The sequence below is a fragment of the Zootoca vivipara genome, chromosome 10 (assembly GCF_965207765.1).
Source record: "Zootoca vivipara chromosome 10, rZooViv2.hap1.1, whole genome shotgun sequence".
Classification (NCBI taxonomy): domain Eukaryota; kingdom Metazoa; phylum Chordata; class Lepidosauria; order Squamata; family Lacertidae; genus Zootoca; species Zootoca vivipara.
Genome location: NC_142593.1, coordinates 5686681 through 5710873, shown reverse-complemented (window position 1 = coordinate 5710873; position 24193 = coordinate 5686681). Strand labels below are relative to the sequence as shown.

Below are 24193 nucleotides of genomic sequence, written 5' to 3'. Positions count from 1 at the left end.
AGAGAGAGAGAGAGCGCCTAGCCTATTCCTCCCCGCCGCCTCCCCCCCCCGGTCTCTCTCAAAAGCCCCACGTTACTTTGATTGACAGCTCAGCCTCTCCACTCTCCTTCTCCCCGACCTTCCCATTTTCCCTGCCTGTCTGCCTGTTCCACTGCCTCCCATTGGCTCGCTCTGAGGGGTCCTGCAGCTCCGCGAGGAAGCCTTCCTAGCAAAGGCGTGGGGCGGGGGGGGAAGAGTGAGAAGGGGGAAGGCGAGGCCTGCCAGCGCCGGCTTCCCATTGGCCTGATGTCACGGCCCCACGTTGGTTCCTGAGCAGGCGATTGGGCGCCTGCCCCTCCTCCCCATTCCTCGGGGCGGGGCCAAGGGGCTGGTTAGCTCGAGGAGTGTGAAACCGCGTGTTAATGTAACCAGCGCGGGCGGATACTTTGTGTCCCGTTTATTGCGATCCCGCCGCCGAGCTGGGCTGCGTGTCCCGCGGAGTTTCCTTATTACGCGCCGATCTTGTCTCCATGGAAGAGAAATCCTTGTGATTATTTGCGGCGGGACGGCGGCGAGGAGGAGGAGGAGGAAGGAGATCGCCTTCTCCGCCTGGATGTTTCTTCTTCGAGGGATCCTGGGGAGAACTTTGGCCCGAGATTGAGCGAGGCAGCGAGAAAGGCGGCCGAGGGGAGAGAAGAGGCCGCGCGGCAAGGCGAGCTGGGATGCTGCCGCCGCCCCGTCCTTTCCTCTAGTGCGGAGGCTGCTTTGCGCCGTCCGATGCGCGGCGGGCCTACGGAGGCAGCGCGGCGGCTTCTGCAAGCGGGGGGCCGTCCCTTCATTTTTGTCCCGTTTGCGGCGCCCGGCTGCGGGGAGAGGGAAGCGAGGCTGAAGCGGGGCTGGTGGGGGCGGGGGGCGGTTTTCCCTTTGCCACTCTCCGGGCGCGGAGGAGAGCGGGTGGATCCCCCGCTTCCTTAAGTCGGTTTGCTTTGCGCACACGATCCAGCACCGCAACCCTCCCCCCCCTATTTTCCTTCCCCGTGTCCCGTGCGTGACCCGGCCTCCAGTCTCCCTCCTGGCGCCGGGAGCCGCGTGGCCTTTTGTAGCGGGACTCCTCTCGGCTGTGGCGACCGAGCCCTTCCGTCGGACTGCGCCCTTGACTTCCTTGGATTTTCGAGTTGGAAAGAGATCGGAGGAGCCGCCGCCGCCGGCGGGGAGTTTGGGGTCTTACAAGTGCACCTCGCAAGTTTGAAGCCGTGCGAGAAGGAGGGAAAGAGGAGATTTGTTTTTTGCTGGGGGGCGGGCGAGGAGGGAACCCCGTCGGAGGAGTAGCACGGGCGACTGCGACGAGAAGCGACCCCTTTGCCCGGCCAGGGCTTCCCTTCCCCGGTTGACATTTCTCTCCCCCCCCCCCAAGCTCACAACAAAGGAAGCGGCTGGGCTAAGGCTGGAGCGCGGCGGCGGCGGGAGGATGTTGGTGCAGTTGAGCCGCGAGGCCGAGTAGGGGCTCCCGGTCCCGCTCCTCTCCCGCCGGCTGCCTTTTGTGTGCTTTTCCCCTCGGGATTTAAACTTCGACGGCCGAGTCGGCGATTGAGCTGCGAAGGAGCAAAGCCGCGGCGGCAGCAGCAGCAGCCCGAGTCATGTTTCCGCAAAGCCGGCATCCCGTAAGTGGTCCTCTCTCCCCCGCTTGTGTGTGTCTCCCACCCCGGGGTCGCTCGCCCCCCGTCCGGGCAAAGTGCGTGCACGGCCGCTTCCGAGGGACGGGCCCCTCTCGGCCGCCTGCAAACTCTTTTCGTCCCGCCGGAGGAACTTGGCGGGCTCGCGTCTCGCTCCCTCGGCCCGCCGAGGAGCGCCGACTCCTTTGTTTATTGTGGGACTTGCTTGTCTACCAGCCGACAATGGCGGGGAAGTGGGGGGGGGGCTGCCGCTCGGGACGATCTCCGCTTTCCAGCCCAACTGCGTGGCTAGATAAGAGATGGGCAGCCGGCGCTTCTCCCCACCAGCACTGAAAAGAAAAGCCTTTGCCAATGAAATCTAGACGCCCCTGAAGTGTCTCCTGAGATGATGGTTCCGGGAGACAGCATCTTCTTGCCTCTTGAGGATCTCCCAGAGCATTTTACAAAACTCTTTTTAAAAAGAAAGAGCAAGCAGCCTAGGTCGGAGCAGATGGGTCTTTATGGGTCCCCCAATAAAACATTTGAGCCCCCAAGTTGTTGGACATTGCCATTCAAATGGTATGTCATGTAATCGATTGGGGAGGGGCTTACCAGGACCCCTAATAGATTATTCAAGTTGGCACCCTTGACGAGCAGGTTTTTAAAAGGTGGGGAAGAAGCACCAGGCATGTGACCATGGAGAAATACTTGTGAATCTCCAAGAGGACGTTTCTGTGCCAGGTAACTCACCTGTGGCCCTCCAGAGGTTGCTGGACGCCCACTTGTCTCATCCCTGGGCTGATGGTGGGTCTTGGATTCCAACAACATCTGCAAGGCCCAGTTTCCCCAGCGCTGCTTGAAAGCCCATGCTGCTTTTTAAGTGTCATGTGCCCCCCAGGCACAGTCTCCTTGCATTGTGCTCTGTAGTTGGACTTTAGTTGTAGAGATGACTTTGCCTCTTATCTGCACAGATTCCTCCTAACTCTTTGTTTTCTCGCTCTTCCTCCAGACGCCACACCAGGCTGCAGGACAGCCTTTTAAGTTCACCATCCCAGAATCTCTAGACCGAATCAAAGAGGAGTTCCAGTTCCTTCAAGCTCAGTATCACAGGTACGTGTGGCCTGGTCAGTTCATTCCTGCCTTCCTGTACTCTGTAGGCCACGTCTGTTTTGGGGATTTCCAGCTGCTCCCTAAGCATGCTTGTTCAGTGGGGTGTGTTTTGCTTCTTCAAAATGTACTTTGTAGTTGTGCCCAGGTGGTGGCGTGTGGAGTCAGTTTAAGGCTGTCACTCACTTAAAAACAATGGTCAGGACCCCCCCCCCCAAATTTGCATAGGCTCTTGGTTCAGGTGAACTTAACCCACCCTCCCCCAGAATGTGCTTTCAGAACTACACAGGAACTGTCAATATTTGCTCTGGAAAGTTTTGAAAGAGACTGAGTTGACATTGGGTCAGCCAGTGTATTCCTGTCGTCATATTCCTGCATTCCACTACTAAATGATTGAAACATCGATTGAAACTTCTGTTGTTTGGGAAACAGGCATTTGGGTACTAGGAACTTGTCACCGCTGCTAGTAAAGGGTTCCTTTTCCCCTGCCTTGACAAAATGGTGTTTGAACCCAGGCCACTAATAATTTCATCATATGCAAGTTCACTTAGAAGTAACTCCCACTAAGTGCAGTGAGACTCACTTCTTAGTAAATATGCAAAGCCAAAACAGCAGATAGGGTATTGACATGCATAAAAGTGAGGTAAGTCTACTGTATGCAAGTCCTAATGAAATCAGTAGGGCTTTTCCAAGCAAACATGTCCTAGACTTGGTTTGTTAGTGTACTACCCTGTTTCCCCTTTTTTAATACGTAGTCAGAAAGTAAGCCATGGCAGGGTTTTTAAGCATTTGAGAAATATAAGACATACCCCCAAAATAAGCCATACTTCCGCTCCGCGGAAACCAACCCCCACAGGCACCTCCACTCACAGAGTCACTCCATGCAGCTGGCACTGCAGGAGCGCGATCAGCTCTGAAGTGGTGCTCCAAGAGCTCCGCTTAACAGCTGATCGCGCTCCCGCCTTGCTGGCTGCATCCCCGCGCTCCGCCTTCTCGTCCATCGCCGCCCTGCCGCTTCTGTGCTTGTCGCCACCGCTGGGCTCACTGCTTCTTCCTTGCCTGGCCTGGCCAAGGAGCTTGGAGCGCCCTGCAGCGGCAGGCGGAGCGCCTGAGCCAGCGGCCTCTGCCTGGCCCGGCCTAGGATGCCTGCTGCCCCGCCACCCGGAACCAGTGGCTGCTGCAGCGCCGAGCACTCAAGAGAACCGAGCAGCGCCCTGAGCCAGCGCCCTGAGCTGTAAAAACTGTACCGGTAATAAAAAAAATAAGACATCCCACCGAAAGTAAGCCACCCTGTGTTTTTTTGAGGAAAAAAAGTTATAAGACGGTGTCTTAAAAAAGGGGAAAGACGGTATCTTAGTTTGTAACAAAACAAACACACACATACTGAGATCATGTTATTTAGCTTGAGGTTCAGGTGTACACAGTTTTAACTCTTCTAACTCAAAAGATCAAGCCAATTCAGATAAGTAGTATTATGAGACAGCAAAGTTTTAAGATAGTATAAGCTGATCAGGTATTCTAGCACGCCACTGCAAATACCCTGAGAGAGAGAGAGAAGCAGCAAAAGAGTTTGAGTTTCTAAAGGATTTATCTTGATGGCCTATAGACTTACATTTTGAATTAACACACTTTCATTGTAGTCCCAAACATGGGAGAAGTAAATTTCCATTTGGGGTTCATTGCATGTTAGAGTTTTATGCATGACAGCCTGATCCTGTGTATGCTTACTTCAGAGGAAATTCAGTGGCATTCACTGGGACTTGCTTACAAATAAGATTGCAGCTGGGTAGCCCAACCTCTCCACAGTAAATGTGCACAGAATCCTATTGTGGCTTTACTTTCAGCTGAAAGGCATCAACTACTGGTATAGTTAAGCATACATGTGATGCTGTAATCTCTTAATGGCATCACTTAAATCACACTATGGTCCACCTTATAGGAGAAGAGCATGCATGGGATTTAACTGATGTTAATTTTGAAAAGGGCTGGTACCTAACTATCATTTAGGTCAGGCATCCCCAAACTTCGGCCCTCCAGATGTTTTGGACTACAATTCCCATCTTTCCCGACCACTGGTCCTGTTAGCTAGGGATCATGGGAGTTGTAGGCCAAAACATCTGAAGGGCTGCAGTTAGGTGCTATTCGATTATGCAAATTCATACTGATTCATTTCTTGCTTAGTTTTTTAAACAGCTAACTTTATAGTGCAATGCTAGGTAGAAATGTACTAATATTGAAGTAGCATAGTATAAATAGTACCGGTATATAATTTCAGGTAGTTTTTGCTGTTTTAAAGTCATTGCTTAGAAAGAACATGTAAAGATGTAAACTGCTATAATTATTCTGAACTCTAGTGTTTTATCTTTGGGAGAGATGTACTATCTTTCTGAATATTAACATTGGCAGGAAATCAGGAATTGTACTTCACTGCAGCCTCTTAACGATCATGGATCCCTATTGGAACCATGGCTTCTATACATCATCTGAGTAAATGTGTGTTTAATTTGTTCTGAGTTGATATTATGTACTTTGCATATTTGAGCTTGATCTTCCATATTAAAGCAGTATGCTACAGTTTCTCTGTATTTACACTGTGATATATTATGACAGCTCTCCAAACAACTTTCTTCTCAGAATGCAAGCAATGGCAAATACTTGAATTGACATACTTAAAAATACCTGTGTCATGGTGTGGTTTTTTTTATTTCAAATGTATATTATTCTCTTCCTAGCCTTAAGTTGGAATGTGAGAAGCTGGCAAGTGAAAAGACAGAAATGCAAAGGCACTACGTGATGGTAAATACAATACAATCTTGTCTCCTTATTTGTTTTGATAAAACACAGAAATAATAGCATTGGAATGCCCCTAGGAGGTCACCCAGCCTAGCCTAGCCCCATGCTCAGTGAAGGATCTGCAGTGCAGAATGAAACTACAGCATCCCAGGCAGTCTCCTCTCTTTAAAGGAGCCAAGGGGAGGGCCTATGATCTACAGAGGTAGACAGTCCCACGGTTGAGCAGCTCTTCCTGTTTGGAAGTTTCTCCTAATGTTAAGTCAAAGCCTGCTTGCTTACAATTTTATCTATTGCCTTTTGGAGCAGTAGATTGAACAAGTCTACTCCATCAGCTTTGTAAGAGCATTGCTACCTTTTGCATGGTTTTAACACATTTTTTTCCTCTTTTATAGTACTATGAAATGTCATATGGGTTAAATATTGAAATGCACAAACAGGTAAGAAATTGATATGATAAATAATTGCAAAACTGCTAGAGTGCTGTGATGCAGAATGTTTGTAGTTTAAAAAAAGCCATAGTGTATGTAGATGAACTCAAAGATGGGAGAAGGCAATGGTGTAAGTGAAATACATAGCTTTTCTATATACTACCAGTTGGCCACATGAGGGTTGGCATTAATACGAATGAGTTATGATTGCTACTCCATTCTAAAAGAGTCTTCAGAAATATTTCAAGTTAAGTGCTTTCAAGGAAACCAATTTCTAGGAGAAAACTGCATGTTATAATCTTGGGTCTGCCTAACCAGTCTCTTATGTCCAAGCACATATGTTGATGGTTGCTCAAATCCTAGCAATTTAAAAGCATGAAAAGATTAGTGACTTGGAAAGCTCTCGGTTATGACTGAGTTTGCAAGTTCCCATAAAATTCACACTTATGGCCACTATAATGGTGAATAAAAAGAGTATTGAAGTGGAACAAGGCACTAAGAACCTCATAAGAGAAGAAAAGCTAAATGATTGCTCAGCCCAAAGGACCTTCAATTGAGTAGTTATTGTCTGCCAAAGAAAGCATTAATGGCAGGGTGTAAGTATTCTGTAGATATGCTGACATCCACTTTTTCATCAAGATGCTGGTACAATAAGTCTCTTAGAAATCGATGGCCTCTTAAAAAAATTATCATTAGATGAAGTTGCACAGTTGGACACATTTCAAAGTGCAACAATACGATTCTTTCTTGATGTATATGTGCTATTTCATCTAAAACTCTTGTTTCATTAAATTAAAGAGCATGGCTGACCGGCTAGGGCACAGCAAAGAAATTGATTAGTTCAGGCTTCACATCTTCAGTATATTCAAAGGCTTCCATTAAGCAAGTGTGTTTCAGTGCTGAATTCTGCTTTTGTAACTCTGAACTCTTTGATTTGATTTTTTTTTTTGGTCTGTAAAATCCATTGGATGTAACAACATCGTATTTGGTAATGCAAAGTTATCAGTGTGTCAAAGGCAGATGCTTTTTTAGCTATAGAAAGTGCATTCAGTAATACATGTTTGCATTCAAAGTATTCATTCACAAAAAGCCTCTGGCAGCATTCAGTATTTGGCTGTATTGCTGAATTTTAGGGAAAAGCAACAACACGCCTTTCCTGGACACTCTTTTTTATTTTGTTGCCTGTATTTCTGTTGAAGCTACTCTTCTTGTGTTGATACAGATACTAAAGTTTCTCTTGGAAAAACAAAATGTCTAAGCTGCTATTTGCTGGCACCTTTCATTTAACAGAGGTCTAAATGCAGCGAGCTTGTTACAAATCATGGGCTTTGTGAGCTTAATTGGTAGTACTTTAATCTAATATTGTGACTGACATTAAATTATCTTCTGGTGGAGCAGAAGAAAATGTGTAATTTGGAGCAATGGATTGAAAAGTAACTTCACTTTTTAAAGATTAAATCTCCTAAATTAAAGAGCCCTGGATGTGAGGCCTCTGCTTTAGCCTTAATGTGTATATTTACTATAATAGTTTTGTTTTCTTCTATTTTAGCATGCATCTTATAGGCAGGATGGTATTACCTGTGGCAGAGACTATATTTTAGGCTACAGTATAAATTGCCTACAAATGGCTTGCAAATTGGCAAGAAAATGTTTTAAGCCTTTTGTAGAACTGCTTGCATTGTATCCAGTGGTAGATAAACCAATAAAGAAACCAATGTTTCAGTTTCCCAGATTGAAACCAATCCATGCCCCAGCTAAGCAATCGCTTCTGAAAAACGAGAAGTTCTACTGTCCAAATCATCATCTTAAAATTTTGAAAAGTGTGGAGGAAACTCCCTGATCTTAAAACATGGACAGTATGTTCTCGGGCATTTGGTGGAGAGTAATCATAATTCTTATTAAAACTGGTGATGTGTAGCCCCTGGGGTGTAGCAAGGCTCAAATTGATGCTTTTTGCTGGCTGATCACCAGCATGGCCTAAGTGCTCATTATGTTGTAGAGAGGGCCTTCAGAGCTCTCATTACGTTTGACAGGAATTCTCTCTAGGGGGAAACTGGGCATTAGCTAGACTCCTGACAGGCTGAAATTATTCCTGCTTTATGGCTTATAACCAAATGCTTAGCAAGGCATCATCAGGGGACACAAAAGTTGTCACTTCTGACAACATCTTTTTTAAAAAAAACACACTGAAAAATGCAGTGATGGGGAAAGTTTTTCACTAAGCTCTAATGTTAATAGGGCCTGCATCTAGTGTGTTTTTATATGGTCCAGATATATCTTTCTCCATGCCTTCCTGTATCAACAAAGCTTGAATATAGTAAAACACTGCGGTGCATTTGCAAAAAACGGATAGACAGTTATCCAGACTGTCAATTCAAGGAGAAAAGTTATTGCATACATTTGTAGTTGCTTTTCAGTGTTGTCAGTGTTCTCCCAGGAGGGATTTCGGTGTCGTCATTCTGCTTGAGGAATAGCTTTGTTCCAATGTATGCCTCTGCAAATGGAAGAAGAGGGGAAGCAATATTCTGTTATCCCCCCCCCCTTAAACCCCTTCCATGCTGTACCAGAGCCTTCCTCAGCCACCTAGAACAGACTTTCAGGGAGGACGAAGCAGGAACAGCAGCAGGAAGGAAGGAGGAATATGTGTACATTGTCTCCCCTCCTCTTTAGCAGAGATTTCTGCAGGACCGAAAACTGCAGACAGTAGCACCCATATAATTGATGGATTTTATAAACTCAATAAAAGTGGGGAGGCTAGTGGCCTGTATCCTGTTGCCCAACGTCTGCCATGTCCCCTCTTAGAAGTCATGGGGAGCTGATCTGGGCAGCCACTATTACATCCTCACTGTGTGATTCTTTAATGGTCCTTCCATGTTGCTCATTTCAAGGGGCAATGCTGGGGTTTCTGTATACACACGGTATGTAGCTAGTTCCTGTTCTTACAAACATGTAGTAAACTGTTTAAGGTGGGTTAGAGAAGTCAGTCCTCTACCTGTTACTCAGAAATGCCCCCTCTCTTGCTTTCAGTGGGACTTGTTTCTCAGTCAGGGTGTATAGCAGGCATCCCCAAACTTCGGCCCTCCAGATGTTTTGGACTACAATTCCCATCCTCCCCGACCACTGGTCCTGTTAGCTAGGGATCATGGGAGTTGTAGGCCAAAACATCTGGAGGGCCGCAGTTTGGGGATGCCTGGTGTATAGGAATGCAGCCTCAATCTATATTTAAGAGGTCTTTAAAAGATGCTTCATTCAGGCATATTTTGCCTGGTAAAGTTAAACTGACACTGCACTTCAGCCTATACTTAACACCATGAAACATCTTCCATCCCCACATAGCCTTCGATCCTGAGCTCTCCTTCCATTAATCAGAATCTTTAGCTGGTACGAAGATAGCAAAAAGAGTGTTTCCCTGGAAGATGGCATGTTTTGATATTAGGGCTAACCACCTGGCTGACTATTAGTGTTTTGCGGTTAACTGCACACTTCTTCATATGCAGCAACTAGGTTTCTCCCTAGCAAGCATTTGGAAATACTAAGCTTGTACTCCATCGAAACCTGATGTAGATCCTTCTAGGAAACAAGCTGTAAAATGTATGAGTTTCATGCCAATAATCCATTTTTAAAAGAGTCGCTCATCATAGCAGTCAGGGTTAGCAGTGGTTACTGTGGTAAAGTTGGTGCCAAGTCGCAGAGTTTCTTGGATATTATCAGCCACACAGGAAGCATTCTCTGTGTGTCATTCTCGCCAATCATGTCTGTTGGCCTTCAGAGTAAACCAGAAGGTAAACCTTCTTGTGTGTTAAAACCCAAATTGTTTAGGTGTAAGATTAGCCTTTGTTCAGTGGCAGTCGGCCAAAGAAAGATTGATCACTGCTGAACCCACTGACAGACTATATAAACTACTACAGTGTTTGAGTTCCAGCCATCCTAAAACTGACAGGTGGGCCTTTGTCTGCTTTGGGTAGATTGCTATGATCTTTCTGACCTGCCTTCAGGCAAGCTTGTCACTCTGCCCTTCTATGTTTTCTCCCCCCCTTTCTGTCTGGCTTGTTGCCTTCTCACTTCCAAATAATTGCAACTCATACTGCTAACAGCACTATTCTTCTCCTTCATTTAAGGAAGCACTCATAAAGTGCTCTGTATGCAAGACTCTTCCTGCAAAAAAATATCTTCCTGATTGCTCATTAAATCATCAGTAGTGGATGTTGACAATAGTGGGTTAAACAGAGTGACAATTTAAGCAGTGGAGGACCTTGATTTCTCAAACTTCAGTGGCACTTTCTGCAATGCCAAAATCTGCCCCCCCCACCTCTCACCTTCCATTGAATATCTTAGTTGCACTTCCCTACCTTTCATTCAAGAGACTTCCTTGGTTCTCTACACCTTTCTTAAGAGGCATAGTAGTGTTCACCTAGTTCTCGCTGAGATAAGGGAGGAAGGCTCACCTTCCTAGTAAACTAAATATCAGTAAATATATCTGGTTTTCTACATGCAGGAAATTTGTTTTGTAGGGAAGAGGATCAATCATGAGGATCCAGACTCAGGGTATAATTAGAACATATTTAAAGATAATTTCTCCTTCCTTTGGCTGCTGCATTTGAATTGCTGTCATAAAATGTGGTCTGAATTTCTGCTGAATGCATTGATTCTCTATCTTTGTGGAATTAAGCTGAACATATATATTTTTTTTTACCACTGGTGTGCTGAACAGCACATCCCAGTCTAGTTTGGCTCAGGGATTTAGACAGGCATTTGGCCACAGAGCAAGGATTCAGGGGGGAAATGCACATCTGGGAACTCCATTGGTGGGGAAAGGTGGTGCAGAGGAATGTTGAAAAAAGAGCAAGGGTTAAAATCTTGGCCCTCAACTGTTATTTCTCTGCAAACTAAAATTCCCAGCACCACCACTCTTCAGCTGCTCAGTCCTTATCAGGACTTGTCAAACAGCAGGAGATCTTGAAAAGTGAATCTCTTCTATTAAACAATCCACTGCATACATTCTGAGGGGGGGGGGCAGGCACAGGAGAGTTGGCTCTAAGGGGCAACCTTCTCTTGAAATGTGTGACAGTTGGATGTGCCTTTTGTAACCTCAGCAATGGGTTTGCCTGGCAGTATGTAAAGAGTTCTTACCTGCAGTCTTACTGTGGTTAATTGGGGCAATCTAAACAGTTAAGACTGATTGGTAAATGATAAAAAGTAGGACATGGCTGAACTGCCACGGGCCATGCTTCTGGAGCAGTGACACAAACCTCTGGCTAAGTGGCCGGTCTTATGTTGTAAGGCGTAAAAAAAAAAAAAAATTATTGCACAGAAAATCAAGCCGCACTGGATTGTTTTTTGTTCCGTTTTCAGCCTTTTGATATCTTGGGTAAACAGTCGGTCAAAGCAGCTTATGGAGTAAGGTGACCAGTCAGTGTATTGACAAGAACAGACACAATAGAAAACTGCATTAGGAGGCAAGCCATTGGGATTTGCAGTAAATATATTACTGAACACAAGTGAATTGCCAATACTGCTTGTTTAGCAGTTTGCAAGGGCAATGGCAGTATGGATTTTTGAATTAGAAGGGAAGGACTGTTCTTTCTCTGTGCTGGAACATCTAGTGGATGGCTGAGAAGAAAATTGATTTAGGGAACAAAATGCTGCAACCTCTGTTTTGTGCCATGTGAAAGGCTTCTATGGATTAGTGAGTGGAAACACAAAGGTAGCTTTCAGTTGAGTAGAAAGGGAGCAAAGCACAAGGGGTCTTTGTTTGCTGCCTGGTCAAGATGGCATTCAGTTAAGCCTAGAAGATGTGGGGGTAAGACATATACCCCTCCCAGCTATTACAAGGACTTCTTTAGCTTATTTGGCTTTCTTTGAAATGGCCTGAAATAAGCTGGTTGTGTGAATGAGCTTCAGTGAGCACTGTCACCAATCTGTTTGTGGTGACAAGTTCAGTTTCACATTGACAAGAGCAAAATGCCACACACTTTTTTTAAAAAGAAGAAAAGCCCACGGTGGTTCTGTGAATAGGCTCCCCGAGTTACCCATGTATTGACGTTGCTCCTCTTAGCCATACATGCACCTGTAACATGCAGCCCGGTCAAATGCATGTTTACTCAAAAGTAAACCTCACTGATTTTTAGCACAGTTTTCATGCAAGCAGCTATATGCATATGGTAGTAGACTTAGGGTAACTTCATAGATGTTTGTTCTTTCAACAAGAAGTGATATTTGCAGATCAGACATAAGGCAGTGCCTTCATAATACTATATATTACTCCAGTTTCAGAATTGTTAAGTACAAGCACTTCACACATTCAGTAGAGTGTCATAACTGACCGAGTCACTATGTATTGGCACTTAGATTACCATTTTAAGTAAACTAATTATCTTATCAATGGAAGAATGTATTTTCGAACTATAGCCGAAAAACTATTATTTCTTGTGCAACCCGACTAACATTGTGTCATAAGGTTTTAATGGACATCGGTTCTCTTCCGTCAGAGGAATCGAATATGACTGGGGGTGTGAACAGGGTCAGAAGGGAACGAAACCTTCAATTAAATTCTTTATATAATATTGTAGCATAGCGGATAGGCTGAAGGGCAGAGCACAGTTTAATGGCCGCCCACCAATACCTTTAACAAATGTTACAAACATTGCTGAGCTATGGTTTTGGGGTGCTTGAGGGCAAGGGACCTATCCCCTTTATTACTGCATTTTGGCAGAGTGTGGGGTGTGTGATGCTGTGCTAGGGTAAGAGCATGTAACCCTTTAAAAAGGGGCTGACCGATTATCACTTCTCTGTAGGAGCTGCAAATTCTTATTTGACAACTAGGGTGGTAATTTAGTTCCTCTGCAGTCAACACTAACCCCAGTGTGAATGGGTGACCATGTTAGACTTTCATTGGCGTTGGTGGAGTCCCAAATTAAATTTGGTTTCAATCTCAGAGCATCCAGGCTGCTAATGTTGTGCTGTGGTCTTTTGTATACATGCCTAGGGAATTGTTGGGACCAGTAACTGTTGAGAGTGTTTTGTGGGGACTGGTGTAGGAGGGTGGCAGTAATAGATGTGGAATTCATGTGGGTACTGAGTGAGTGGAAACCAACTTTATGGATTTTTTTTATGTGCTGTATTTAATTTTGTTTTTCTTTGGCTTTGCAGTCTTATATGAAAAGTAGTATATTAATGAATGAAATGTGGGGGAATAGTACTATTGTACATCAGTACCAGTCATGAATATATAGAAAATTACACTTAGAACAGGCATCCCCAAACTGCGGCCCTCCAGATGTTTTGGCCTACAACTCCCATGACCCCTAGCTAACGGGACCAGTGGTCAGGGATGATGGGAATTGTAGTCCAAAACATCTGGAGGGCCGAAGTTTGGGGATGCCTGACTTAGAAGCTTACTTGGGAGAAAGGAAGAAGGGGTACCATGTGTGAAGATAAATGAACTTAGACTTGCTTCATATGCCTGCCCAGGGGAGAGAATTGCATGTGTAAGTCATGGGACAAATGTTGGGAATCCCCGGCTGGCCTGTTGAGGTTACCAAAGAGGCATGTGCATGTCTGCGTTTGACACGTGACTTTACCCACACAGTTTCCTGTATGGAAGTGAAACTTACTTTGGAAACTAATCTGGTGTAATTTAGCCCTCACAAAGAGTAGAACGCTCATGGCTTGAAAATACAGTGCTACCTCGGTTTACAAACACAATTGGTTCCGGAAGTCTGAACTTAAACTGAAGCGTACTTAAACTGAAGCGAACTTTCCCATTGAAAGTAATGGAAACTGGATTAATCCGTTCCAGATGATGAAAAACGCCCCCTAAAACAGCAATTTAACACAAATTTTACTGTCTAATGAGGCCATTGATCCATAAAATGAAGGCAATAATCAATGTCCTGTACTATAAAGTAAGGCACAGGGCAGACTCACATAAACAAATCCCAAAATCCCTTGCAGAATCCCAAAATTTTCCATTCCACCCCCCCACAGGGTAGGTGGGATTACCTGGCAAGGTGCCACCCATCTTTCTACAGCTGTGGGTGGGGCAAGGGTTGGTAAAGGGCTTTTCGGCCCGGGTTCATCTTTGTTTCTTAGCTTCACAGCTCTTTGTATTCGCTAGGTAAGTGTTCCTTACCTAACTTTGGGGCTGGGATGCGACCTGCTGGGCATCCTGTGGATGTCAAGGCTTGGCTTGGGGCAGTTGTGGAGGCCTCTTGGATGTTGGGGTTTGTCGCTGTTTGTCTTGGGGTTTGTCTTGTTGGGGCACTTGCAGAGGCCATTTGCGGGGTCTCCGTAGGCCCCACGGATCAGATGTTGGGGTTTGTCTTGGGGTTTGTCTTGTTGGGGCCTTCGCGGAGTGATCCAAAGGCATCCGGTACTGCAGCGCAGCCATGGAGCCTTGGATGGCTTTGCGCAGGTTTGGATTGAAGCCCGGGCCTTTGCAGAGGTCCGGATCCAAGCCCGGGCCTTCGTGGAGCACAGCCACGGAGCCTTGGATGGCTTCGCGGAGGCCGGGGCTTCGCGGAGGCCTCCGTAGGCCTCGGAGAGCTTGGGTTACTTACATCTGGGTTACAATCATTTGTAAACCAAAAATTCGTAAACCGAGGCGTTCGTAAACCAAGGTTCCACTGTAAATGAATAGGTGAACAATTAACAGTACCACCCACAAGCCAGTTAGGAAAATTAAATCCACTCAATCAAATTGCTCTGGTTTTAACTGGATCAGAATAATGAACAAGGACAAAGTGGAGCATAATACAATGGGTATCCTTTTTTGAGTTTGGCATCCACTCACATTAATGCTACCCAGACAGCAGAAAGGCACATGCTAGTCAAAACATGGTGATCTGAATTTCTATGCTGGGTGGGAGCCGATAATGCTTTTTTGCCATCCTGTTTTGTGAATGCAGTTATTACCAGTACGTTGGATGCATTATGTTGGATGTAAGGAGGGTGGGGAAGTTTGAAGTGATGTGCTGCTGTTGCAAATATATCTAGACAGCACCTGATCAAAGCTCATTTGAAATGGATATGTATTCCTGTTTATCAGTTGAGTTTAATCTGTTTGGAGTAAGTTTTCCCACCCCTTTCTGTTGATGATAATATTAATGGTGACAGCATTGACAACTTGAAATGTAGTTGAAGGCCACCTTCTATGGCTTTTGTGTGTGTAATGGTTAATATGGCTGTAAATGGGAGATGAATGTGGCCACTTTTCTAAGTCTATTACTCAGGAGGCCTGTAAACTTGATTGGCTGTTACAATTCTAGCAGAATCATTCGATTTGAGAGCAATAGAGAGATAAGATATCCAATTACCCAAATGATTTGCAGGGCCAGCCAATGTTGTCATGGAGACGTGAGTTGGAACAAATTAAATTTTAAGCAATAAAAATAATCTTAAAGCACGTCTGGGAACAAGAACATTTGGCAGTGGCACTTACCTGAATTGAATCTTAGTTTGACATGCTGTTGTTTGACATTGATATACTGTGGGGGCTTAAACTTCTTGAAATGGCACATTGCCTCTTAATGTGTTGCTGTCACTGCCAAAATAAGAGACTAGCATATTTTAGCAGGATTTTTTTTTCCTTAAAGGAGGCTAATAATGCATGTGTATTGGAGGGAGGGGGGATTAAGTAATGGTTGCATATGGCAGGATATTTAGGGAACTAGCAAGTTCAAATGCCTGAATACTTAATTTCTAACTATGAAACAAGTTTGCCTACAGGTCTTGAAAAGTAAATGGGCTATAGATATGACCAGCATTTCACTGTGACTATAACTCTTTGGCTGTGCACATGTTGACTGCTTTTGTTTGACCTGAAGATACTTCTGAACCTAGGAAACCTATAACAGAATGGCTTGAATCAAGTGAGCACACTGCATGAGAGTAAGGCATGCCCGTTTGCAGTGGGAGGTTGCTACTGCTTCCTGTCTTGCCTTCAAGCCTCTCCCTTGCCTTCTATAGCCAGTCTTATTGGGAACTTGCATAAACAGGAATTGGCTATTTATTCCTCTCCCAACCCAGCAACTGGAAACACTCCTCACTTGGTATCTTTTGATCCAAATCATTGTGTCTCAACATTTTTTTTTAAGTTAAGAAAAGAGACTTTGAAAAATGGGAGTCTTTCAGATAATAAATAATAGCAATCTTAAGTGTGTTCCGATTGCACAAAAGGCTCCCATTTCCTTATTAATGTTCTATCAGGCTGAATCCTGGCTTGCAATGCTTTTTTAAAAGGAAAAAAAAGTCCAAGAACACCCTATAAAGAGCTTTTATCCTCATGTCTGTTAGACAGATGGAGACTAAAATTGGTCTGAGGTCAAGCCATTTGCTGCATACTCGCAGCCTTCGATTTTCCTCACCACAGATCATCTCAAATGATTCAGTAATGACCAAAAGTGCAGCCTTGACCTTTATTCCCTGGTGGATTACTGTTACACAGTGTAAATGGCAAGGAGAACATTTTGTTCATTCAGATGGAGTTTTCATGTCTATTTTGCTGGGTCTTCTATAGCACAAGCAGAGCATTAAGTCCACTTGGTTGCTGGTTCTGTGGCAGGCCTGAATGTATCATTTCAAATAGGTGATAATAGTGTCCTTTTTAATGATGATTTCTTTACCCATTACCCTAGGGGGGGTCATACTGTATTTTTAAAATGATTGCTTTTATATGTACTTCTAGTAAAAAAATTAACTGTTATGTTGGTGAACATTGGGGTTCTAATTGTCATTATTAGGCATTGCTAAAATGTTTCTGAATGTGCTCTATTGCCTTTTTTTTCTCATAGCTTTTCTTCTAAGTGTTTTCTAAGATGTACCTCCAGCTATACATTACTTGCATGCAAGGCACAATCGAGAACAGCCCAGAATGAGGTGGCACTTTTAGCCCTGCCCTTATGCCAAGAGATCTTTAACAACTGTGCATTACAGTGGTACCTCGGGTTACAGATGCTTCAGGTTACAAACACTTCAGGTTACAGACTCCGGTAACCCAGAAATAGTGCCTCGGGTTAAGAACTTTGCTTCAGGATGAGAATAGAAATCGCGCGGTGGCGGCAGTGGGAGGCCCCATTAGGCTCTCTCTATAGGCCATTGCATACTATGCATGGTTGATTGTTGGGTGGGTTGTTTTTTTAAACCACCTAGTGTCAGAGGTGTGATTTAGGACTGCTCCACTGTACCCTGTACATAGGGCTTCTGTTTTCAGCAGATGCACTGTTTAGCAGCTGGATTTGTTTGGAGATATAAAGATTCTTATAGGAGTTAAAAGACTGCTTCCTGGATAGGCAGATGAGGTTTAGCCTTGTGGCAAGAGCTAGGTGGGGTGTTTTGTTTTTGTTTTTGTTTGTTCAAGGATGGTCTGAAGTCTACCAGAAGTTTGGTGAGTCAGATAAAATGTTCATTGGAGCAGGAGAAACTAGTTGATGAGCATATCCCCGTGAGTAAGACCTAATACAGTAAATGGCTGCAGTTGATTAATATTATAAAATTAAGTAAGGCACAATAGCTGTGGAGCAGAAGTGAAATAATAATAGTACGACTTGGTTCTTGGTTTGCATCTGTCTTTCTTGGGAGACAATGGAGGAACGTGCCTTTGGAGGTGAAGTCAAATTGTTGGAAGGTTGCAGCACCTGTTGTAGACACCAGTATGGGAGAGACATGTTTTGTTGCAGCTGGGGAAGAGGGTGTCCGGTTGTGGCTGGTGTGCCATGGCATTTCTTCTCTCTGCATTCCTCCTCTGGCCACTGCTGTGGCTGCATGACCTGTCTCTAGGCACTGCGGTCGTTGGCCAGGGATTCCCACATGGCAGGGTTGATGTTGCCAAGCTTCACATCATGTTTGCAGACATCTTTGTAATACAGAGTTGGTCTGCCAATGGGCAGCTTGAAGCCAGCTCCCTGTAGAGCATGTCCTTGGGGATTCTGCCATCTTCCATTCTGTGTACATGACCAAGCCAGCATAGATGTTGGCTTGGCAATTAGACTAGATGTTATTAAATTCTCTCTCTCTTTGCATTTGGTGCTTTTGCTGATGTTCCAGAATGTGGAAGGAAAATGTTATGAAGTTTTGAGGCAGCTTTGAACTTGAAAGATCCAGAGGTAACAGGAAGTGTGACTTGTGTGTTTCTTCAGTGGTTGCTTCCACTCAGATGATTTGCAAAACTTACTCCCACATACTTTCAGTACATTGCTTATTTGTGTGCCACCCCCACAATGCTGCCTGCTTCAGTTCTTCCCCTCCCTACTTTCATGTGTAAATGTAAATTGGTCCTAAATGAGCAATTTGATATGTAATCACCATGGGCCAGTACGTCTTCTTATCCAAGGCAAACTCCAGTTTGGGTTTTGCAGATAAAAGATTGTGCAACAGATCCCACAACTAGACTGACCTCTTGGAAATTGTTTCCCAAGTTCCCAAGTTTAGGTTTGTTTTCAAATGATTTCAGCATACAGAGGTGCCATGTTGTGCCCCAGATATATATATATATATAGGGGGAATTAAGTCACCCGTGTGTGTGTGTGTGTGCGCGCGCGCGCTGCTGATGCCTCTGCCTTCCAAGTCTACAATTCTAGGATTCTGTGACTTTTGCACACCTTTGCCAGTGGGTGTGAAAAACAACCCAAAGGGATGTGTGAGAAAATATTTGCAAAATGTGCTATGCACGCTGTTGTTTATAAATAGCTAACAGCCATGCTGATCTGAAGTTCTCTCCAAGGTAGTTGAGCAATTACAAGCAAAGTGCTGTGTTCGAGGAGGAGGAAGTACATGAAGAAAATGTTTTTTTAGCCTCATGAGAAGTGGCTGTCAGATGTTGCATTGTAATTATGCAAGAAAGATTTTATTAAGTTGTTTTAGAAATTTCATACTTTTATAAGGCTGGGGATGAGAGTTCGATGATTTTAAGGTGGGTGGAAGGTAGATCAGGGTGTACAGTCATACCTGGGAAGTGGAATGGAATCCATTCCAGAAGTCTGTCTGACTTCCGAAACATTTGGAAACTTGAAATCTGCACACCACTCATTTAAGTTAAAACTTCAAGATAGCTTTTATCACCTTGAGAAGAGAGGAAAACATAAATTCATGAGTGAGGTTGGGTGAATGGGACTAGATTCTGTCACCCACATGCCTGTTCTGGCCGAGAGAATAAGTTTTATTGTGTCCCTACTCTCTCTTGTCTTCTAAAAACGTATTTCGCTGCTTACATCAGGAAAACCAGCTGGAGGTAAAAGAGCTTTTAATGGTGAGCTGTTTAATCACCATAATTGAGTTGCATTTTATGACAGTGAGAGAATCCAGGTCTCCCTGCATCCCTCCATTTCCTGTCCAGGCAGAATGTCTCCTAGGTTTCAGGAAGTGCAGCCTGTTTCCTTTGGACTTCTTTTTCTCACTTTAGGGCTTGGCTGTATAGGCAAAGAAAGTCCTCCTTCACTGAGAGTTTACAATGATAAAATTATGGAGATTGGAGTGTGTGTTTGATGAGAAGCTGTTTGCGATAGGAAAACATCCTGATTTTGGCATTAAAACCCCCCAGAATGGAGGGTGAGACGTCTCAGCTGTTTGTCTTGGATTTATTGTTTGTTGCTGCTAATGTACTACAGGGATCATTGGTTACGAAGAACGTCTGCAATTCATTTTTCAAGAATTAAGAATCTGTTGTCAAACAGGAATCACATTTTGCCGAACATCTTCACACGCAAGATCATGCTTGGTCTGTGCAAGTAGCAGAATGAAGTACCACTGTTGAGTGTGTTTGTTTTGAGCTCCCCGCTAGCACAGAAGGCAGAGAGTTGGTCTGGTGTTCAAACATGGCCCTCCAAACTTTTCTGCTGGGTCCTTGGAACCAGGAGCGGTGCTAGGGCTTTTTGCGCCCTAGACAAAAAACCTTCTGGCGCCCCCCGGGCGCATGCGTCATGACGCATGCAAACACACCGCTGATGCCCCTGTGTCCCCTCCATTGGCGGGAGGAGCGCGGGCCAAGGGGGGGAGCTTGACGCCCTCCCACCTGTGGCGTGGGGGTTTTGCGGGGCAGGCTCGGCAGCGCCCCCTCCATTTTTGCGCCCTAGGCAATGACCTAGTCCGCCTAAATGGACACACCGGCCCTGCTTGGAACTCTCCCACAGGCCGTGGCCTGGCTGGAGTATATCCTTGAACTGTGATCATGTTTCTTCCTTTGCCTGGTAGGAGTCTGGAGGTATGTTCATAGAAACTTCTTGCATATTTTTTTTTTTTTGCATGGCTGGAGTGTAACAGACTGTACAGAACTAAATGTCATATCGAATGCTCTGCCATGTTTGCATTTTGGCCCCACTTACCACTGCTGTGCAGCTCCCACGAGGTTGCCCATGCAGCCCATGGGCTAAAAGGGGTTCCTCACCTAGGTTTAGAAGGTCATGCTCTTTCACATGGGCTATTTTGTGTGCATGTGGGGGAAACATTTTAAACTGGGGTGCATTAAAAAGAAGGCTCCTTGGCCTGTTTGTGCAGTGCACCCCCGTTGCTTGGTCCCTAGTCCTGCCAACCTAGCAGTTCGAAAGCACGTCAAAGTGCAAGTAGATAAATAGGTACCGCTCTGGCAGGAAGGTAAACGGAATTTCCGTGCGCTGCTCTGGTTCGCCAGAAGAGGCTTTGTCATGCTGGCCACATGACCCAGAAGCTGTACGCCGGCTTCCTCGGCCAATAAAGTGAGATGAGCTCCGCAACCCCAGAGTCGTTGCGACTGGACCTAATGGTCAGGGGTCCCTTTACCTAACGAAAAACCAGTGACCTATAGAAACTTAGAAATTTAGGGAAGGGTTTGTTTAAAAAGGGTATCACGCATTTCAATAACTACTAATCTGGTTAAATGTCTTTGTTTCCTGCTGCAGAGTGTGTAGGAAAAATTGGGTGCAAATTCAATAATGGCCATTTTTGAGCTTATTTAAAAGCTGTTCCAAGTTGTGTGGGTAGGTGGGTGGGAGAGGCACTCAAGAACTAACATTTGACATAAGACAAGTACTGGTACTCGCAGTTAGCTACATTTTAGGTCAAAACACTTTTCATTTAATAAGAAGAACTTGCAGACACAGGCTCACAAGTGACAAAAAACGACTGCAGTCTTAACTGCATATTGCACAATGCAGCTGAATTCCTTCATGTTGATTTTCCCGATGCTTCAAAAAAGAGGGCAGCACTTGAGTCTGGGGGCCTGGCAAACCTGTCATTTGCAAATAAATCAAAAGGCCATCATTCCTGATAGCAAGGTCTAATGACTGGAGTTTTTGTGTACTCTTTGATAGGCCCCACACTCAAGCCTGCTATTAAAAATGAATGCATTCAAGAGGCCTTGCATTAAGAACATAAACAATTAAGGGCACTTGAGCTGCTCAGCAGAAAGCTGCTGCCATACAAATGCGAGCAAGGGCTTTCATGTGCAGCACCGACCTCTGCAATCTGCTTTGCTAGGGAGCCAGCGAGAACATGGGCAATTAGTGTTGATGTAGCTGCGAGGCCTTGCTTCTTTAATCCCTCATTGTTTTAACTGTCCTCTATATTTGCAGATCAGAAATCAAACGATAAGCTGTGTCAAACTGGTGACAGCTCAGAAGTCATGAATACTACATGAACTTTAGAGTCTGTGACAGGCCTCCCAGAGATTTAATACCATATATATTTTATAGCACATCTCTGAAATATGGCTTAGATTTTGATTGGCTGACTGGTTTTGGTTTGCTCCATCCTTTTTATTGTTCTTTTGTAAAAGTCGGATTCTGACTTCAGAGCATTTGTAGAACATGGTGTTTTTTGTTTTTGTTTTAATTGATGTGAGCTTGTGGGTTGTGTGTCAAATTAAAGTCTGAAGTAGTTTGGCTTTCTGGCGAAGTTAAATGAACTAGCACCCTTCAGATGGTAGGCAGAGGATAGGACGCTTAAAAGTTTCCTTTTAAGTACAGTGGTACCTCTAGTTACGGGCTCGATCCATTCTGGGATGCCGTTCACACCCTGGAAAGTCTGTAACTAGAGCACCGCTTTTGCGCATGCACACAGCGTGATAGAGCGCTTCTGCGCATGTGCGAAGCATGTAGAATGCTTCTGCGCACACATGTGCGGCAAAACTCGGAAGTACTGTATACACTTCCGGGTTTGCCGGGTTCGCAAGCCGAAAAGACACAACATGAACCTAACGCAACATGAGATATGACTGTATGCTAATTGAACACTGCAGATGAAGACAGTAGCATAGGAATGAGAAGAGTATTCCACTAAACAGACCTGCTGACAATGAGATGCCCTGTGAGGCCTCCCGCTTCCTCTAGGTCCCCACCAAGGCCGCTGACGTACTTCTGGAAGCCAACACTGCAGCGGAATTGCAGTCCAGCTACCTGATGTATTTCATCAGCCTCGGGGCCTCTGCAGAGGCCTTGCAGACAATCTGTGATGTACCAGAGAAATCGGGACTACGGGCTGTTGTGCTAGTCTATGGTCCTTCAGGTTTTTAAACAATATCTAGTTAATAATATCAAGCTAAATAATATCTAGAAGTCCACAGGTTGCCCACCCTGTGCAGTAGCATTCTTCCGAGTGTCATGCCAATTTCTGAGCTCCATCTAGCTCAGAAATCACCACTGCCTGGCTGTCGTTTTCTAGGATGTAGGGGCAAGGGACATTCTCAGCACTCTCTGGACATGTTGGGGATTGTGCCTGGAACTTTCTGTGTATAAAGCGGATGCTTTATATAACTTGAGTTATAGAACTGACCCTTCCACTTAGACTGGCTTCTTTCCATGTTAATCTAAAGTCTAATCTAGTACCTCCTAGGTCATGATGGTGCTTGATAAGGAAACCCCTCCTATGGATAAGAGTTTATTGGAGAATAGTGCTTAATTGATAAAGATACTTGCTACTAAAATACTGTTCTTTCCTTAAGTTATTTAGACTTTGATCAAATGGTTGCCTCAACCACCACCCTAGTATTTTGAAGATGCTATTGTGGCAAATGTTTTCATATCCTATTCTGTGTGGCCAATAACGTGGAAGAACAATAGATTTGTCAGTCTAAAGGGGTTTAGCTCATGCTGGATTTTAACCAATGCTTTACTTGCTAATGAGCTACTTACGAAGAACAGATTTGTGCTCTAATATATGTAGATACAGTATGAGGTAGTGGAGGCATCAACAGATGTCCCTCAACAGACTGAAACCTGCTCTGATTAATCACATGCACTCTAGACTCCACCTAATGCTGCCCTACTTTAAATGTTCCTAATATTTGTACTTAATATGGTTTTTGTAAATGAACTAATGTATAATGGCATGTTTTAATCTAAATATTTACTTTTCTCTATAGACAGAAATTGCCAAGAGATTGAATACAATCTGTGCACAAGTCATCCCATTTTTGTCTCAAGAAGTAAGTAAAATTGTCCAGCTATTAAAAAGTGAAATTATGTTGCATCTTTGTTTTTGAATTAGCTAGTTTTCAAGATGTTAATTTTATCAAAATTCACAAGAGTGAGGAACATCTGTTGTAGCTGAAGAATGCAAGCCCCCTGTTAATTTGGAATGGCAGATGAGAGGAGGCACACCAACTAAATAATTCAGTCACAAAATTATTCTTTCTAAGGCAGCTAACCATTTGTTAATTTCTGTGTAAATAAAAATGTTGGCATTTAATGATAGGACACTATACAATTGGAGTGGCATTTGTGAAATACAGTTCCTAGAAAAGTCTAATTATTATTATTATAGAAAGAGAATTCTGATACCATATTCATGCATAATTATAATGGAGACACAAAAGAGGTATGACCATGTTGCTGGAAAGTTTGTTGAATTGCCATGAAAAAACACTTTTTACTTTGCACGTAGGGTTGTGCCATCTGACATAGTGGACAGCATAGAGGCTGGAATTGTTCAATCCAATTCTCTTTACATACTTGATTGGTGGGTAGGAATGTAATGGTTATTCTGGGGCTCTGGACACTAGTCTAGTGCTGCAGGCTCTGTTGTTGAGCAAGCAGTTGTTGCTGCTGTTCCTGAATACAGCTTGTAGATTACATCCATATTGTCACCAAATATTTCCGAAACCACATAATTATAATGTGTATGTGATTAAAGATGTAGCATCCTGGAAGAGTTGATCAAAGTTGGCTGTAAGGTTCTTCCTCTCCTTGGCTGAGTTTGCATGTCACAATAAGCCTGGGTTTGCTAGCTTATTGTGGTGTATTTGGGAATGAGCATTATGCTGCTTGATTA

General features: G+C 44.4%; 1 protein-coding gene across 2 annotated transcripts in view; it reads left to right on the top strand.

Annotated features, from left to right (window-relative positions):
• Positions 1-373: 373 nt before the first annotated feature.
• Positions 374-24193, top strand: part of LOC118076675 (transducin-like enhancer protein 1) — an 82781-nt gene continuing 58961 nt past the window's right edge. The window contains exons 1-5 of one of the 2 annotated variants that reach the window (XM_035099516.3): positions 374-1640; positions 2641-2741; positions 5471-5534; positions 5924-5968; positions 23286-23348. In XM_035099516.3, the coding sequence (XP_034955407.1) occupies positions 1617-1640; positions 2641-2741; positions 5471-5534; positions 5924-5968; positions 23286-23348 (297 nt within the window). In that variant the 5' untranslated portion in view covers positions 374-1616. The remainder of the gene's footprint in view (positions 1641-2640; positions 2742-5470; positions 5535-5923; positions 5969-23285; positions 23349-24193) is intronic. The other variant, XM_035099517.3, reaches the window with a different exon arrangement.